Source organism: Pseudopipra pipra, chromosome 13 (assembly GCF_036250125.1).
Source record: "Pseudopipra pipra isolate bDixPip1 chromosome 13, bDixPip1.hap1, whole genome shotgun sequence".
In the NCBI taxonomy this organism is placed as follows: Eukaryota; Metazoa; Chordata; class Aves; order Passeriformes; family Pipridae; genus Pseudopipra; species Pseudopipra pipra.
In genome coordinates, this window is record NC_087561.1 from 12,568,832 (window position 1) to 12,588,754 (window position 19,923).

General features: G+C 46.4%; 1 protein-coding gene across 4 annotated transcripts in view; it reads right to left on the reverse strand.

Annotated features, from left to right (window-relative positions):
- The window catches only part of MCF2 (MCF.2 cell line derived transforming sequence), a 59,631-nt gene that overhangs the window by 37,873 nt on the left and 1,835 nt on the right, over window positions 1–19,923 (reverse strand). For 3 of the 4 annotated variants that reach the window (XM_064670066.1, XM_064670068.1, XM_064670067.1), the window contains exons 2-4: window positions 8,761–8,829; window positions 8,092–8,206; window positions 2,870–2,960 (exon numbers count right to left, since the gene is read on the reverse strand). In XM_064670066.1, the coding sequence (XP_064526136.1) occupies window positions 2,870–2,960; window positions 8,092–8,206; window positions 8,761–8,829 (275 nt within the window). Of the gene's footprint in view, window positions 1–619; window positions 791–2,869; window positions 2,961–8,091; window positions 8,207–8,760; window positions 8,830–19,923 lie in introns of those variants that run through there. The other variant, XM_064670069.1, reaches the window with a different exon arrangement.

Here is a 19,923-nt window from a genome sequence, read left to right on the forward strand (position 1 = left end):
ATATTCTTCCCTGCAGTTCACTGGGGCATCCCTGAGGTTGGTAATCAATAAACATAAAGAAAAAGTAGTATCTGCCAATGAGTTTGCTTCTGAGCACCAGAGTCTAAGGCCAGTGGTCCCCATACAGGTGCTGAAGTTAATGACTTTCTGCTGTCCCTTAAAGGAAAAGCATGTCATGCAACAAAATGCCAGATACTGCTAATGTGAGCCTTTAACTTCCCCCAGAGCGAGAATGAAAATCCCAAGCGCTCTGCTACCTTTATGTCAGCCGGCTGCATAATTAACCCCCCAAAGATGCTGTCAGCACCGCTGGGGCACCGACCCTTCCCAGGGCCCCCTCGCTGCCAGAGGTTTTCCCTTCCTGCAGGAGCAGTGATAGAGCCCTTCCCCGCGGTTGGAGGGCGCCGGGAGCAGCACTGCAGGGCAGCGGTACCCAGCTCCCGGCTGCTCCCGCACGGAGGATGCTACTAAAATTCCCCCCGCGCTGCTGGATTCTAGCCGCTCCGGTCAATATTCCCGCTCCCTCCATCCTCCCCCCAGTCCAAAAAGGTCCCTGGCCGCCGCGGTGCGGCCCCCCCCCGTCCTTGGGCGCTGCAGCACGCCGGGCCCGGAGCCTTACCGCATCCCGGCCGGCCCGCCGCCCGCCCCGCCGCGGGCCCGCCTCCGCCATCGCCCCGCGCCGCCGGGAGCGGATGGGATGGGGATGATCGGGATGGGGAAGGGATGGGAGCCGCGGCGCTGCCCGAGCTCGCCCCGCTGCCAGGGGGGCGGGCAGGCAGCTGTACAGGCAGGCAGGCAAACCCTGCCGGCACCCGGCTGGCAGCCCCGCTCTCCTCCCCAGTGCTGGGTTTGCTTTTAAGGTGGAATGCAAAAAATCATCCTGCAGACGGGGCCAGCTCTTTCCTTCGAGGATTGGGCTTTCAGCTTAGAGCTTTCATCCTTCCCTTTCCCTCTGTCATTATCTCCAAGGTACATTTTCAAGCCGTTTAGTATTTTAGGGGGAAACTAAGGAAAGATGCTATGGCCAAAACCTGAGGCTTGACCCCGGCAGTAGGGCATCACTTCCTAAAGCCAGGAGTACCAGCATGAGCCTGGTTTGCCCATGCAATTAGAGACATACACAAAGAGTTAAATCAAAAAATCTGTACAGCCTGATATAAAAATTTTTCTGGATCAGATGCACAACCGCAGAGCTGCAATTGCATATACATATGCTCAAAAAATAGGACACACTCTGTATTTCAAATTCAGCTTCTTTGCACTCCTTTATTCCAAAATTACACAAAGATCAGAAAAAAAGATTTCTCTTATTGCAGCATGGCTTATGGTTTATGATTGGAAAGAACTGAAGATTTAATTTTTTTGTTTTAGCTGCACAAAGGCAAGTTGAGATGCCTCCTGGACACAGAGACAGCTCTTTAGGGCCAGACTCTATTTTTAAGGCAACATTCCCAAGTCTTAAGATTTAGTGGACACAGGTTTCCTGCTTCTCATCCCTCTTTTCACAGATCACCTCCCCACCATTTACATGGACAGCCCTGATACTGTGGGCAAAGTCACTTCTCCACCCGGACACACAGCACATATAGCTACCCAAACAGGGTGTATGCTTAAAGGTCACACAGTAATTAAATTTACTTATTAAACACAAAATTAATGACACTTCTCTAGAAGCTACAAATTAGGACAGGATTTTTTCACATTTGAAACTTCCAAACTATGCAAAGCAACTACATCATCCTTAAAGGGTGCTCTTGGTACTAGCACCTGTTCAAACACTGGCAGCAGAACTGAGTTTTGATGATCACTTTAAAGAACTACTTTTTAAATGCTGCTTCTTCTCTAATGGTATGGTAACCACGCTTGGAAATTCCATTTATAACATTCAGAAAAATCAGAACCCAAAATCCTGCCAACAGTATCTTATGCACACTGCTAAAAGGGAACCCTCTCTTCCTCCTATGAGATGCTAACCAGCAAAATGCCATCAAAGCCAGCTATTTTTTACACTGAGTTCTGCTGTACCAGTACTAACTATCTGATTTATCTGATCTGACCAGAATCAGGTAAGTGTTTTCTTCCTCAGAACGTACCATTTACTTCATTCTCTATCAGATGGATCAATGCCTTTAGCTGTTCAATGATTACAAGCAGAAACAAAGGCAATACAAACACACCCAGATTATTTTCATTGATTGGGAAAGGATTTATCAATTAGCTCTACCTATCCACGTTAGTAGATCCATGCAGCTATTAACATGACTTTTCAGTACCTCCATGCACTACTGTAAATCCATGCTCTCATTCCATAAGACACAATGCATTGCTGAGTTGCAAAAACAGTACTTTTGAGATATGTTCAGACAAGATATGTGCTGATCATGGGTAGCACATAAACATGTGTACTAGATCATTTAAAACACATGAATGAATACATACACTTTTAAAATAGATTTTTCCACACATGTCCACATACAAATGCTTGTGAAGCCTGTTGTGTGAAGCCTGTTTAAAGAACCTAAAACTTTCAGTCACCAACAATTAGGTAGAGTCTCACAAATAGCCAGTTTCTAAAAAGAAAGTATATGAAGCCAAAGTTTCCACCCATCAGAAGCATAGAATGTGGCACAAAATACATTTGAACCACTATGAAAAAGTACAAAACTAAGCAAATGAATCAAACAAGTAAATTAATACTCAAACAGTTCATTTATGCACTCAAATTAATTACAGGGCCATAAAACAAAATACTACCTGGAGAGAAAGCAGGAGCATCATTGCTCCTGGTTCCCAGTGTTTTATGGAAGAGATACATAATGGACATGGTGAGTTACTACATTAAAGGAAATTAACATTAAAGAGGACTTACTGCTATTTTTTGAAGAGTCATTTTGACTGATGTCCATGTGTCCAATCTTCTATCCAGAATTAGGATAAATTTGGTGTCAGACTCATATTGACTGTGGGATAAGAAAATACCAATAACCAGATCATATTTTGAGGAAATGTGACTCTGTTCCCCCTCCCCCAGAAAAACCCCAAAGTCAAGAACATGGAATGTAAACCACATTTTGGTACCTCCACGGTGGCTGAAATTCCCTTCGGAAAAAACTTTCCTGCCAGACTCTTTCCAGTGGTGCTCAGCAACAGGACAAGGTGTAATGGACACAAAGTGAAGCCCAGAGAAGTCCATTTGAATATGAGAAGAAATTTCTTTATTCTTAGGGTGGCAGTGCCCTGGAACAGGGATGCCCAGAGAGGTTGTGGAATCTCCTTCTCTGGAGATACTAAAAACCCGCTGGGGGTTTTGAATATCTCCAGATATTCCAGTGCAACCTGCTCCAGGTGAATCTGCTTCAGCTGAGGGGTTGGACTAGATGATCTTCAAGATCCCTTCCAACCTAAGCCCTTCTATGATCTCCACAGCTCCCTTTCCCACTCCAGCCTTTCTGTGATTCAGTGACTGTGGTAGCCCAGGGTTAAGCATCACTTTGAATTGTGTGGGAGGTGAAGACAGATTGCTGGAGATAACAGATTGCTCTTGAAACCCAAACTAGTCCTGAGAAGGATGCTGCAGAGGTCAGAGGCAGCTGTGCTCCTGCTCAGCAGCTCTGGGGTTGCCAGAAGCCTCCCTCTAGCTGATGCCCCAAGACCCTCCTGCCTTCACTGCCCAGCTCTTCCAGCTGAGGGAGCTGCCTGCTTCCCAGGTTTCATCAATCAAGCGATGACTCCTGGCTTGTTTTGGCAAAAGGCAACAGAAGTGACGCCAAGCCAGGGAAGGGCAATGCCAGCTTGGCAGAGGGAAGGGGGGAGCTGGTGCTGAAACTGGTTGTTGTGGCTTCCCCAGCACCTCCCGCAGTCCCACTGGGGAGGCAGAGATTGCTCGGAGGCACTTTCCGACATACTCTGGTTTAGCTGGCAAGCACAGGCTTCCTGACATCCCTTTTGACACCCAAATCCTTTGAGTTGCTTTGAAATCCCCAGTCACACAAAGCGAGCCAGCCGTACCGGGGGGGTGCCCAGTCTGGCAGGGGACCCAACGCCCGGCTGAGCTCCTGTCTGTAATTCAAATATTCCTTTCCCAGGTTAGCTGGGAACAGCTCAGCCAGGCTCCAGCTGTGACAATACACACTCCCAGGCAGCCTGAGTTACAAACTGGAATCGTGTTTGCACACAGGTAAGGGTACACCAGCCTGTAACCACGTCCTGCAATGCGAGTGTATTTACAGGATACTTAAGTAATATTTACAATATTTATTTTGCGGATGCTGAAACAGGATAGCCATGTCCCACACCACCCTATCCAGGCGCCTCAGTGCTGGGGAGAGGCTCCCAGTACTCGTGCTGGCTCCCCAGAGGTGGGTCATGTATCTGCATTGGGCACGGCCCTGTGTAAGCAGCCTCCTGCAAGCACCGTCTTCGCTAATTCTTGTGTTTGGCAAGGGAAAACACATTGTGGATTACTCAGAGAAGTATCACATGGCAGACAATATTTGGCAACTTCACTACAGAAGAAAAAAAAAAGACATTTGAAGCCAGTGCAGGAGCTTTCATTCAGTACACATCTTGCTGCTCTGGTCTGTGACAGCCACAACTCTGACAAATGTATTTCAAAGGAATTAGCAGTTGTGCTCAGAGGGATAAAAAATGAAATTCCCTTTGGCTCATAATAACAGTTGACTGAAGATATGTAGAGGCAACCCAAGCTGTCCTACAAATATATCTTATGGATTTGTAACATCACACTCAAAGTGCAAAGGTTTCATGTGAATTTATTCAGTGCCTTTGAGATATAGCAGAAAACAGCAGAGAAAATGAGTATCAAATTTTACACATGGGTCATATACAGAACTTCTGCATGCAATAAAGTCTGAGGTTATACATTGTGAACATGACTTTTCAGCCAAAACCTTTACTAGCTAGAATAGTTTTGGCAACATGCAGGTTTCTGTTGGTTCTGTTCACCCCCACCACAAACTAAATGACCCAGGTGGGAGAGGGGCAAAGGATCCTTTTGTCTGAGGCAAAAGTAAATGCTTTGGTTATACAGCACAGAAACAATTCCCCAACTCCCCATGATATTAAAAAAAACCAAAAAAATAGTGTTTACAGAGCACTTCATCATAATAAACCCTGAAGAAAAAAACGAGAATCCAAGTAATTTGGAAAAGTCAGCCAGACTCTAGTGCACTGCCAGTTAATAAAAATACGCCAAAGCAAGCTGCTTACTCAGGGCAAGGTTATATTCAGAGAGTAACCTCTAAGCATGCTAATTTACATTTATCAGTTCCCTTACAGAAACAAAGAAGAAAGTTCCCAGCAGTCTAACAGCCTTGGAACCTACTGTGGGAAATTTTAAATTTATTCTGGGGCCAGTGGAGCAAGTCTGTGACTATTTGCAACCTCGGCCTTGCAGGTTTATCAGATTTCCAGGCCTGCAATATACCTTTTAGACTGACAAAAAAAAAAAATCAATGCTTTCTACCAAGGCTGCAAGGGGTGTTCATTTGCATCCAGCAGCAGAAAGATGGAGACAGATAACCGGGACAAGGATTACTTCTCTCTAGGTGCTTCTTAGTTTTCTTTTTCTTCTGAGGTATTTTTTTAACTTATCTTTAACTTTGTATGTGTTGCAGGATGCACCAGACTAAAAATAAAGACCTGGGGTGTTTTGCAGGAAGACTTGAAATTGGATCCCAGAGTCTGCAGTTGTGAGATTTAGCACAGGACTGAGAGACTCTTTGCCGCTGGTGGGATCAGGGCACACCAGCACGACCTGCCTAATATTTAAATTCAGAAGTATTTATAGCCAACAGCACCCTTCACTGTGCCACTGCTATCAGTCACAGCTTTAAACCACTTTGCACCTCACTTCCTAAGATAAGTGAAACATGCAGAGCTCGTCTAAATACCAAAAAGCTGGATAGTCAAAGAGTAGAATAGAATAGAGTATTTCAGTAGGAAGAGACCTACAGTGACCATCTGGTCCACCTGCCTGACCAATTCAGGCTGACCAAAAGTTAGACCATGTTTTTAAGAGCATTGTCCAAATGCCTCTTATACACTGGCAGCTTGGGATATCGATCACATCTCTAGGAAGCCTGTTCCAGTGTTTGGCCATCCTCTTGGTGAAGAAAGGCACACAGCCAACACTATATATAAAGGGATTTTTTTAGTTTTCAATGACAGCATTATTTTTCTTTTACTTTAATGGTAATTAGGACAGTTTTTTGTAATAACAATCTTACATATATCACAATTACCTGTGCCTCTCCTTCAAGCACAGCCTGAAGACAGGCAGGGAGGTATTTTGAGTTGGATGTGCAGGCCACAGAAGGTGGGGACCTACTACTTATTTTCCTTTACAGCTCTTTCACTCAAGTGCTTTCTGCAGCTGCCTCCTTGCCTGCAGCACGGTTGCCAGGAATCCTAAAAATTAACTTGCCTACAGGACTCACCTTTCTCCTGGCTCTGTTATTAATGCTCTCACCTTGAGGAATGAAGAGTAGCTTCACTCCTTTATCTAACAATTATTTCCGGGAGAAAAATGCCTTATGAAATTCAGCTTCCCTAAGTACTACAATTCTGACAAAGCTTCCAATGAGGCTTACTCAGACTAATATCAGTGGGACACTAAACAATCTTTGCTACTGCTTGCATGGGAAAGGCACAGTGTGTGTGGGTTTGAGATGCCCCTAAACATCCACAGGTCTGTGGTAAGGAAGTGTTGGTGTACCCACAGCTAACTCTGACACACATGTCAAATATTTACCTATTTTAGGGACTTCCTGGGCCAAAATCTGAGCTCTGGTCCCATGATGTGATGCAGCTGAGACATGTGTACACAGGGGTACCAGAGCTGACACATGCCTACCACCCTCACCTAGGTGATGCTTTTCCTTGCTCACCAACACTGCAGCCTTTTTGGCTCTAAAGGGCTAAGAAGCACACATGTTTAGATGTGTTTATTGGGGCAGGCTGTTATGGTGGTAGGAGGAGCAGAGAAGGATGATTAAAGTGATTCTACTTAAACATACTGAACGTGTTTGAATCACCAGCAAGCTCACAGCTCTCATTAGTTTCTTGATTGAGTTTGACCTATTATAGGGACAGCAAGACTGCTCATCAAGCTAATGCCAGGGTGTTCACAGTCATATGGAATAAGAAACCCTGGAGAAACCAGGCAGAGCTGGGAAGTGCAGATGCACAGACATGGGCTGCCTGCACAGGACGAAGGAGAAACCCCCCTGACTGTCACACACCACAGCAGGGTCCTGTCCTGTTGGGATAGTGCTCTGCAGGCCAGGAGCCCACAAAACCTCAGAGTCCATCAAAAAGAGGACAGAGGAACCAGATGCTCTTTTTTTTTTGCCACGCAGAGGTAGGTAAATGCTCCATACTTCTTTCAAGGCAGCCACTGATGGAAAGCTCCCATCTAGCTGCTGTCAACCTGCTCTCCCTGCAGGAAGAAATTTGCCAAAACAGGCATTATTCAAGAAAATTAAGCATTCCAAGTAACTGAGTCACCAGGCTCAGCAGCAAGAAATAGTAGGGCCATTAATCTAAGTATGCAGCCCTGTATGAGGCACAGGCAGACTGTCAGCAGCTTAACCCCAAGACACAGGTGGATAATGGGAGCTGCTGAGCCATTGCCTGTCACAGGGACCCCAAACGGTTTGTTCCTGTAATTAGTCTCTTCCTCTGGCTTCATTTCTCTTTTTCCACAGTAATGACTCTCTATTTGTACATGTCAAAATATTATTTTGCATTGGCATGGCATATATTAAGTGGTGACACATGCCAAAGCTTGAGGAAAGCTTGTTGTTAATTAGAAACTTAATAAACTAAATAAACTAAACATTCCAGCTGACAGGTCATAGGGATGATGTCCACTTCTTACTCTGCAGTTAGTGACACCTTAAGAACCACACCTGGACACCTTAAGGGCTTGCATCATTTGACTTTTCCATCTTCCTTGCTCTGAGAGCTGAAGATGCCCCTCAACCCCACATACGGCATTACCCTTCCCTGACCCAGGCAGGACTCACACCTCTGCCCATCACAGACAAGAGCTAGAAGAGAGCCTCATACCTCGGGATTGACGTCAGGTATGTTAAGACTTTAGACACAGTCTCCTCGGGCACCTCGTTGAAGCGAGCATTGTCGGGGAGGGTGATAATCCAAGCCTTGTCCTTCCCTCGGCCACCTGGAATAAAAACAAGGATGTCTCCGTGGTTGTGCTTTCAAAGAGGGCCAACAGCAAAGACCAGAGGTCCACCAGTCACATCAGAAAACACACTGCCATTGTTATAGAGGGTTTTTTTTACATCAACAAGATAGCAAAACACAGTCCAAGCACAACACACACAGGCAGGTGGTAGAAACAAAAGTATTAGTTACCAGATATTTCCTTAATTTACTGAGCGTACTTTATATGGGACAGCAAAAGAAGTCAGAAATACAAGGACAAAACAGCACACTGGTATGGAAATATATTTCAGAGCAAAGCACTTGTTAATGCATTGAGTGTTGGAAGATAAGACTATTTTACAGTATGGCACGAGACAGAAACCTAATCTGCTCTTTCAAACTGTTTCAATGTTTTATTAACAGCATTTCTAGTGGCACTGGATACTACCTGATGGGTAATATTCCTTGTGGAGTATCATTTTGCCAAATAGTGCAAAGTTTGTCTGGAGTATTTAATTACCACACAGATGAGAGAGAGAGAGAGACCCTGGAGAAGTTCTCAGTACTCACCAGACAGAAAAGCAAACTCTTTCATCAGATCATCACTGATGTCCTTTGCACAGAAGGGTATGGCAGTTTCTGGAAAAAGGGAAAAGCAGCAGTCAAAAAGAAAGCACAAATCCAAAGCAAACCCGTTTATCAATGTGCTAATCCAAAGGTGGAATTTGAACCAAATGCAGCTTCCCTAAATTATACATGAAATTTTGTAACAAGGGATACATGGATCTTACAGAAAGCAATGTTTCTAGTAACAGTAACAGGCCAAATGCCACATATGAGTAACACATGTATTCTAGTAAATGTACCATGGGAGCAGTGCCTGCAAGCTTGAGTGCTCTCCCCTCAACCCTCAAAGGGTCATATCCAATGTAAATTTTTATATTTTGGAGTTACTAATTTTACTCTCCTATTTTACAAAGTCTCCCAGTGCTTCCTAGCCTTGTCAATGCAATGGGCTGCGGTTTCTGCTGGGAGCAGCAGTGTCCCAGGCTGCTGCACTGGGAACAAGGTTGGGCTTTGAGACTGTTACAGTCTTTAATTTTGAACAAATAAGCTTCTGAAATCATGTGTTCACCTGGCACTGGGCCATAGGCACTGGAGAGGCTGTTGGTTTTATGTTCAGTTATTAGATTTCTTTTTAATTAAATAATGGGAGAGGCTGTTTTAGTACCATATTTAGCACCATGATCATTTCAGTGTCAATGAAGCACATCGGAACAACATACACCACTTAATCTTTCCCTGGGAGAAGGAAACAAAGACCAGACTGACTAAACACGTGAGAAGCTTATAGTTGATAGACATTTTTCTGGATTATCTATATATGGAATGATAGCCAAAAATTAAACATCCTTGTTCCCACAAATAAATGTTTTAAACCACATCTATACAGATTAAAGTCCTTGGGCTTTCTGATAATGAAATTTTAAACACTGATTATTTCACAGAGTTGGTCCTAGGGAATAATCTTCTGGCTGTTTTAAATCAGATGGGCTGCATACTTCTGCATACTCCAACATAATCAATATTTATTCTATTTCCCATTTCCCAAAAGCTTTCTGGTCACTTCTACTTTATCTCAAGATTTTTCAGGCCTTTACTGGGCTGTATGGTACTGCAGCACAGCAGCCCAGATGCGCAGGAGGGGGGGGGTTACTCTGCCTCCCACAGCTCCCACCAGCCATGGGCTGCTTTTTGCCCTTCTATGCACACGCTGCTGTTTCTCCTCTTGTAGATAAAAACGCTGGTTTTTTTTGTTAAGGATCAAGCCTCAGTCCCACTGGCATCTACAGAAACATTCCTGATTTTAACCCTAGAACTGGTCTTGGTGAGAAGGAAGTTTGCCTTGCAAAGATATTTCATATATTTGTCTCCTATTCAACTGCTTCACCCAACTTGAGGACAAGCAGCGGCAAGAGATTTCTTCTCTATTCATTGATGTTTTTACCAAGTCAACAGTTTCATACTGATAAAATTCACACTTAATAACTTAATGAGCTCCAAGACATGAAGTAGATGATATTAAACATGCAGGTCTTTGGAAACACAAGACAAAAGTCCACACTGTGCAAACATATTTGACTCAAATCAGTGCGGGGCTGCTCAGCAGCCTGTCCGTGTTCACAGACAGGCTGAAGCCTGTCCCCAAAGCTCACCCTGCCTACCCCTGGCTTTCCCAGAAATGCAGCCACCAGCAAAGCCAGGCATAGTTTTGCCATGTGCTGGAACACCCACGAGTGACTCAAGTGCTTGACAGTAAAAGCAAACACAGCTCCAGGTTGATAGTAAATGCAGCTTTTGTGTTGGTTCTGCACTGATATGGGAGGGACGTGCCAGTTAATTGAGAGCTGATCAGGAAACAGGTTGGGGAAAGGGGATTAACCTTTGCATACCACTTAACAAAAAAGGTTCACAAGATATTTTCTCACTGAGAACATAAAAATCTGCAGCCTTCAACTACAATGGAGACAGCTATGGTTGGGAAAAAATGAGCATTTTTGCACAGATGTTTTCAAATTTTGCTTTCCAGAAGAGAAATATAATCTCAAAAGTGTATGATCTACTCCCAGAGTCTGGTGCTTCTTCTCTCACATCTCTCTTACCTATAATTTCCCCATGATTGTCATGGAAACTGCAAAAACCAATGGATGTTTTAATCCTACCTGTGCTAGGGGCTGCAGTTGGACCTGCTGTGCTCTCTGGAAACATGGGCACAGGTGGCCCCCAACCTCAGAGCCTGACAGCTAAGCACAACACCAGGGTCATGATGGCAAGTGGACCTGACATTTTGGGGTTTGAGGTACAAAGCATCATAGGAAAACATTTCCCACCATGCTCAGGAGTCATGGTTTACTTGCTCCCCAACATTTCATTCCACTGAATGTTTCATCCTTGACTTTGGCATAGAGGTGGACACCCAGACTCCTACCCCCTTATGACTTTGAGTATCTTGCTTCCCAAGGGATGACAGTTTTGGAAGAGGGCACTCAGCACCTGCAGAAAATCAGGTCCTTCTGAGCAGTGCCAAGTTGAACAAAATAACTTATTCAAGGAACGAGTAGGTGGGAGTACCTTACTGCAGGCAGTGCAGACAGAGCAATTCCCTTACAAACCCTCCCCATCTCCTGTGAGGTAGAAAAATGTAACAGTGAAAGAGGAGAAGGATGGCTGCCCTTTGGCAAGGTCAAGGCACTACAACAGCCTGATTGTGGTCCGATTGAAGCCACTCCTTGGCCAACTCATCCTTGGCACTCGCTCTGTGTTGGCCACCAAACTCAACCTCCCGGGCAAATATCAGGGAAAATCAAGTGCTGGCAACAAATTCACAAGCGTGTTGCTGTGCCTGAGGCACATCAGTTGGATGCTGAAATAAATCATGTACAGAAACATGACCTTTGTCCTCAAATATTAATCTCTGGAAAAACAGCAGTCAAAGGCAGTGAGGCACCAAAGATATCCGCCTCTCAAACAAGGCTTCAGTTGATGTTCTTGAGCAAACTGGGGATTTCTTCTTTAAAGGGCACTCTTGGGACAGTACAGAAAAGACCCCGGGGCACTGCCCAGCACTGGCTATGAACAGTACAGCTAGCCTGCATGTCACTTGGCACAAGGCAGAGGAAGTTAAAGTTTCATGGAAGTCCAGCCATTTCTTTCAAAGCCAAAAGGAGGCTTTGTGATCATCAGCTATTACAAAATCAAGCCTGAACTCCCCATGTTTCAGCATCCAAGAGTATATAAACTACACTGCTGTGCCACACAGTTGGTATGACCTCAGGTTTTACTAAAATCCAGCAGCATCTGGATGGGTAAACTGTTATAACAATGTAGCATCATTTTTATTAGGTTCTAAATTGGGCATTTATAAAATGCTGCTGCAATTATTACATTCAGAGACTCTCCTGCAGGGAGATCGTTGCCATGACGCAGAGTTTTGGAGGATGTGTGAAGCCAAGCAGGGAAAAGACAAAGGGGGAATTCAGAGCTTTCTACCCCACTGAGTAAAACTAACGTGGCTCAGCAAGGAGCCCTGCTGAATCTGCCCTGTCCCCATCTCCCGGTTTACACAGTCCAGAACATTTGGCTGTGTCCCCTCCACAGGGCCGTATGTCGAGGCCATTGCACAGACTGCAGTTGTGAGAATGATGCCTGTTGTCAGCGATCTCCCCTTTCCAGGCAATTCAAGCATGGAGGGACTTTCATGCACAGTGGAGGTCTGTAGTGACACTCAGAGAGAGGACAGCTACTCTCCGAGTCCAAATTCCTCTTGTAACACTCAATTAAACTCTGAAGTGCTTCGGTCTTTAGCACCTATTGTTTTCTTTCCTTTTCCAAACTTCACAGGCCCACAGCATCTGCTGACAGCAGCTGTGTAACACATCTGCCAAGCTGATGTAACAGCGCCTTACACTCACCACACTGGCCAAATATTGTTTGCTGCTATAAAATCCATTTGGAGATGGCTTTGTTGTGAATGAAGAATAGCAGCTTTTCATGAGGGGGTTGCTGCTGTAGTCTAGGAAACAAAACTGAAGAAAATCAAATGAAAAGGGTAAAGGATCACACTGAGCTTCTCCATGATCTGCCTGTTCTCAGCTGCTTGTCCATTTGGACAGCTGGTGAAGCAGCATTTATTCGGTGTTGAGGAAGCCTGCAAATCAGCACATTTGTAACCTATTTCCACGTCCCTCTGACTTTCTGGGCTAACTGGGGTCACCAGCCAGCGTCTGTCTCGGGTTGTCCCACTGCAGGAAAGCCCACCTGCCTGCAGCATCTCCTTTGAGACTAATTACAGCTGTAACACAGACCTACACACATCGACAGTGTTTGCAGGAAGCTCTGGGGCTCAGGGAGCTTCAATGAGCAGGGCTTCTTCCAGCTGCCACAGCTGCCACATGACCCTGTCAAAAGGCCAGTGTCAGTGCCAGCCTCCCTGAACAGTCCATGCAGCACAAACTAGGCTGAGTGTGAGGAGTAAGCCATTCCCATCTTTGCTTTGCACAGGAGTCAGAACCAAACTCCCTTCAAGCAGAGTGCCCCAACCATGAACCCAGCACAGTGAGGAGAGTGGCCCTTCCAGCTTCTCCTGCTGGAGCCGCTCGACTTTGCAAAATTATATATTCATTAGGGAAAAGAACAGAAGCACAGCCCTATTTCTGAGGAGAAAGACCAATGCACCACCTGGGATCTGTCCTCCAACTCAGCCCTGATTGCCATACACACTCCAAACTCCAAATACCCTAAAGGAGTGACCCTGCAGCCCATCACACACAGCACTCTTTTTGGATATGGGGAACAGTTAAACTTGACATTTAAATAGCTGTAAAAGGCAAAGAGCTCCTCCAAGAAGAGTGACAGAAAACTATCCTACAGGGCTCCTTGCTGTATGAAAACCTGAGTCTCCATCATCTTGGTGTGCTGGGTTTGACTAGAATAAAGTTAATTTTCTTCAGCGTAGCTGGTATGGGGCTGTGTTTTAGAGCTGTGCTGGAAATGCAGTTGATAATTCATGGATGTTTTTGTTATCACTGAGCAGGGCTTACACAGAGTCATGGCATTTTCTGCTCCTCACCCCACCCCACCAGCAAGTGGGCTGTGGGTACACAAGGATTTGGGAGGGGACATAGGCGGGACAGTTGACCCCAACTGACCCAAGGGATATCCCAGACCATATGGCCTCATGCTCAGCATATAAAGCAGGAGAAGATGAAGGAAGGGGGTTGAGTTTGGAGTGATGGCATTTTGTCTTCCCACCCTTCCATGTGACAGAATCCTGCTCTCCTGGGGATGGTTGAACTGCCTGACCAGGAGAAGCAGGGAATGAATGCCTTGTTTCGCTTTGCTTGGGTGCAAGGCTTTTGCTTTACCTTTTAAACAGTCTTTATCTCAACCCATGAGTTACTTCTCTTTTACCCTTCCCATTCTCTCCCCTATCCCATGAGGGGTATGTGAGTTAGTGGCTGTGAGGTGCTGAGCTGCTGGCAGGGTTAAACCACAGTGTTATCCCAGATAGTGAGTGGCTGAGCCTCACCCTGTTTCCTCACTGATCAACTTCAAAAAAGACTTTGGATTCAATACAATACACAACACAATACAATTCTGCCTTTCCACACACCATGTCCAGAAATCAGGACAGAGGGAGTTAATAGGAAAAAAAAATATTATTTTACACTGTCTGCAAACGGACTTTGCACTACACAAAGCTTGTGCCAAATGACAAAGTGCCTGTCCCTGGCTGAGGGGAAGGAGAGGGGCAGGAGGACAGAGGCATCCAGGCAGCTGCCCTTATTACCCACACACTGCTTCAACCAGCACCTTTTGGGAGATCTGCCCCACCTGTGTGGTCTCCAGGTGGTGGCTTCCCCAACAAACTTACACTTGGAGTAGGATCCTAATACTCACATGACCAGATCCATGCTCCTGTCTCTCCATCCTGCTCCATACCTGCCCAGGAACAGAATACAACACTGTGTACAGGCAAAGCAGGTGTTTACACAGCTTTTGTGGGAACTGGAGCCAGGAAGGGTTGGTGACCAGCCAGGAGGCAAGAGGCTGATGGAGATACCGAACAGCACGTGTATTAGAGAACGTGTGGCAGAGAATAGGACATTGTGCTCCTCAACAAGGACTGCTGTATTCACCAGAAGGTTATTTACAGGACCTGGTCTGAGCAGAGAACTGATAGCCAAGGTCCTGAGGCTGCTTCCTGGCTCTGAGACTAAACTCTTTGGTAGCTGGGAGAAAATTGTGTCACCATTGGCTTCATGTCCTCATTTGTGAACAGAACAGGCACAAGTGCCAGCAGAATACGGCATTACCAAAGGGTCATGAGCATGTTTGATGTCAAGAAGAGGAAAGACCCCTGAAGCCCCCATCCATTCATCAGGCTGATGCAGGTGTCCATGTCTGTACAGGCTGTGTGAGAGCTGGCACCAAAGGGCAGCTGTTAAAAACCCTGTTGAACTAACCATTGGATGGTGTTGGACTGACCTGGACAGGTGGGTAAACCACGGGACTGGTTTCTGGGTATACCAAAGAACTGAAGATCTTGGGATCAGCCATAAGTCCACCAGCCAGGACTCAGTGGTTTCCTCCCCAGGGACTTCAGACTCAGGGATGGTTTTCCCCTACAAGTGACTTTTCAGTGTGAAGGGTCACAGTGGCTCACAGGTCACATACCAAGGACTTCTAAAGATTCACAGGGCAGAAAAGTAGAGGGACCTGCTAATAAGAGTCTTTTCTACTCATTTCCACCGAAGTCATGCAAGAAGAGCACATTGGGGTTAACCTTATGCTGCAATTACACCTTTATAGCCAAGGGAACAGCCTAGCCGCAGATTAAGACCTGTGATGACCTTCTCCCCATGTGAAGAATACCCTGCAGTAAAGCACAGCCTGCATCAAATAAGTGTCCTTCTCTCCACACCTGAGCTCAGCTGCTAAAGAAACTTAAGAGATTCTATTGTGTAAAGTGAATAGGCTGCTGTGGGTCTCTCCTACATCTGCATGTGATCTCAGGTATGCTGCAGAAGCTAAATATGTCATCATTAGTCATTTCTAACAGCACCTCCAAGCTGCACCACCCTCGTATGCACCAAACCCACATTTAGCTGGTTGTGCATCCTGCCCTGACACACAGATACTTGTTGCTGGGGGTACCTGCTGCAAAGACAAGGCACTGTTGCTGTCCAGGGCAGCCACACAGAGCAAATTCTCCTTCAGCCATCTCAGCATATGGATAACAATTTCTGCCACTGCACGAACACCTGGCACATTCAACAGTCTGTAATTCCAGGTGGTGCAGCCATTCCCCCTGCCAAGCAAGCGACACAAAAGACCCACTGAAATATTTATGGCATAAAGCTTCAATACCTTTGACTGCTACAAATCCCTTTGTCTCCCCTGCCCATGGGAACAGCTCACACCTCACTGGAGCTGAGGGCTCACGGGAGCATCTTCTCCCCTGAGCCCTGGGCTCAGCCTGCAGGCACCTGCTTTCTATCCACAGCCAGTCAAAAACAGATTTTCATCTGGAGGGACAGATTAGCAATTAGATTAGGTTTATAAAAGCCTATTTTTCTGGAAGAGGTGATGTATTGATCCTGAGGAAGATGGGGCTCCAGGGTCAGTTCTGTCAATAGCCTGATGGCAAACTTCCACCTGCCACGTAAATCTCTTCATAAATCCTCAGCCTGGCAGAAGCATTCCAAAAGCCACTGCTACAGGGTGGCTGAGTTTCCACCTCTGATGTTTCCTAGGAAGAGTTCCAGCACAATACAGGGACAGGGGAAGGCAGAGCTGCAGGAAGAGCTGCACCCTTGGAACATGATGGGATTTGTGGATGACAGTGTGGTGCAGGTGCTGGCAGCACACCCTGGTCCTCAGGCTACAGGTGGCAGCAGGTCCAATCCAGGAGCTGCCAGGAGCCCAGTGATGCTGGCAGCCAGGCCTGGGTGGCCTTCAGAGAGTTCACTACAGAGGCAGGTCAGCATCAAACACCTTTTTTGGAGCCAGACAGGACAGACACACAGCAGCAGCCACCACGCCAACATTTCAAAGGGACCCAGCCCCTGCAAAGCCATGTCCTGCAAATGGCACGAAAGCCCCAGGGGGGTTAGTCCATCACTAGGCACGATGGGTTGGTCACCACGCCAGGTTCAAGGGCTCCTTCAATTATCCTTTGTCAGACTGGGAAGGATTTTTAAGGAAAGGCTCACTCTGTTTGCAAGCTCCTTCTTCTACTTCTCCCCAAGCACCTGCTCCAACGCAGTGTAGGAGGCAGGATACAGCACCAGATGGTCCTCTCTTCTGACCCAGGGCTGTGCTTCTCTACCAAGGCCTTCCGGGGCTTATGTGCTTCAGCACAGACACACATCCCCATCACCCAAACCTGGGGGTGTGCTCAGCTAAGAAACTATACAGCAAAAAAGCACGAAGCTTCTGAAAAACTAGAATGACCTTTCCAAAAGGCTTAGATTTATATACACTGAGGATAAGAGGAAAAACGCAAAAGAAAATCCTGTGAAGGGAAAAATGAAACAGGGAGAAATTGTTAACTCAGTGCAGTCCAGGTTTGTGGATCATCATCCAGGCAGCATGCCCATCCCACAGAGGAATGTCCTCACAGGATCAGCTGAATCACAATAGAAGCTGATCCCTGTGGTCAAAGAGGGATCAGACACCACCACATCCAGGCATGCACAGAGTGACCCAGGATCTGGCTCCACGGCTGAGCTTGCAAGTCCCACGGCTGGAGGCTCCCACTCCTGGGCATTCCTCCCGTGGGGAAACACCAGCTGTGAATGAGCAGGAACACCCGGGGCACTGGCATGGCACAGCTGCAGCCACTCACTGACACAAAACCAGCCAAACCTCATTCCTGCTGACCGTGGGCCATCACTGCCAGCAGAACAAGGTGCAGCCAGCCAAGGATCCCAGAGAAGGTGCAGCCAGTTAAGGATCTCACATTCATAGGAATGTCACCTTCCAATAAGGTTTTTGGGAACTGGAGTGAGCAGGAGGGTTCACAGGAGCCAGGACTGTGCCATGCTGCCAGTGAGGGGGAGGATGCTCAGGGGAGGTTAAAAGGTCCAGGGCGTCCCAGTGTGGTGAGGACAGTGGAGTTTCATGAGGGGGGATCTCTTCCAATCTAGATTTAGCAGCTGACAAATGGTGGCAGCTTTTCTAAGAAAAGATTAAGCAAAAGCAAACTATATGGCAACAAGGCTTACGTGTTACCTCCTGTTATGCTCTGATGTTTTCACGTCCAATCAGAAAAACTGTATTCTGGTATCACACCAAACTAAGCAAAAACTGGGAAAGATAAAAGCCAGCTCCACCACACATGAATTCGTGTCTATTGCAAGAAACGTAATAAAAGGCTCTCAACACCCACTCCTGTGGATTCAACCACAGCGTGGGAGTTGAGAAAATCTAGTTTCTTGCATTTCTACTACTTAGGAGCTTCAATGTACTTTTAATTTTCTCCTATTTCCAATTTCAGTCTCTCTTCCCTTACCAAGGGAGCATATACAGGTGTTTTCATATCAGCACCAGAGTGTGTTTGGCAGCTGTGCAGGAAAATGCACATTTAGCCTCTGCCACCAGCACACACCTCCCTAGCCACCACCATCAGCCCTCAAACCAGAGCCCATTCAGCACAAAAAAAAAAAAAAAGGCCCAATAACAACATACAGACATCAGTAACTTTCCCATCATCATTCAATACCATGCAAGTGCTATTTTTTTCCAAGATGAATTCCAGCTTTGGGCACAAAGTAACTCTGGGGAGATGTATCAGCAGTAAACCCTTGGGCCCCCTACCTATCTAAGGAACCTGGGATTAAGTTCACTAAGGTCACTGGAACAATTTCTTTCACAGCCCATACAGCCAGGAAACTAAATCATGCAGCCAGGTTCCCCCAGTGGCATCACCTGGAAACTCAGCTGCAAAGCGAGGGAAAATAAACACAATTTTTCCTGAAACGAAAATGGAAATGCCCAATTCTGGCATTCCCCCGTTAAGCAAAAGCACATCTCCAAATACAGCTAATGGCATTCCTGCAGCAGGAGAAGGCCAGTGGAATAGAAAGTGAGGGGGGAAGGATATCACTGGTGCTTGCTGGCTATCTCACACCACCCAGCCCTTGGACAGACATCCCTGGAGCAGCAGGATAACTGTGCCTGCACTGGGTCCCCGGGAACAACTCTGCCCCAGGAGACCCTGAGTCATCTCTGATGTATAACCAAGTCCAGCGTTGCCTGAGAGGAAAAGGGATTCAGAAAACAAGGCAGCCCCACCCAGTCACTTCCACCAGTGCTCCTCACACTCCAGTTCCTCTGCCCACCAATTTTCCAATGACCTTAAATTTCCCTACGTTAGGGAAGCCGGCAGATGAGATGACTGAGGCTGAAGCAGTGGAGCAAACTGAGGAGTGTGGGACCTGAGCTGTGCTCAGCCCATGTGCCAAACGACCACCGTCACAGGGACACGTATCCAACAGCACGAGGTTGTCTATTTGCAGGATGAGGCTGAGGGCACTTTCCTGGTTTGTGGCTCCAGGATTTCCTTGGAAATCCTACCTGCCAAAACCAACTTCAACAAAAGGCTCCTATCACAGCACGACCAGGGGTAATGTCTGAGTTCTGAACTCCCCATCTCCAGGCACACAGGAGAAGCTCCATGTCTCCAAGTATCCTCCAGTTCAGCAGCAAAAAGAGCACTTTGGAAAACTCTTTCTTTCCTCCACCATGTTCTACAATTCGGTTGCTCCCTCCCACACAGCCCTGCTGTCACTCCACTTTTGTCCTGGTACATGAATGATAAACCATTAAACTGTGGTTGTAGCAAATGCAATGCAGGGAGAGGAAGTGCATCCCACATACTACTGACTGCTCCCAGACTACTACTCCTCCGTGGCCCACCCAAAGGGGGTCTGGACTGACGGCAGCACAGAGCTTTTGGAGGCTGCTTTAGCCCTGCAGCTCTGCAAGGGAGTCCAAGCCTTTTTAGGGATGAGAATGGCCATAAAAGGCTTGGGTTTTATACAGGCTTCTATCTCACTGTAAGGGAGATATGGAGGAAATCTCACCTTCTAATAGAAATGACCAACAAAATTCCAGTACTTCTGCATGAAGAGAAATGGTTAAAACATGGTCCCAGATTAGGCTAGCTGC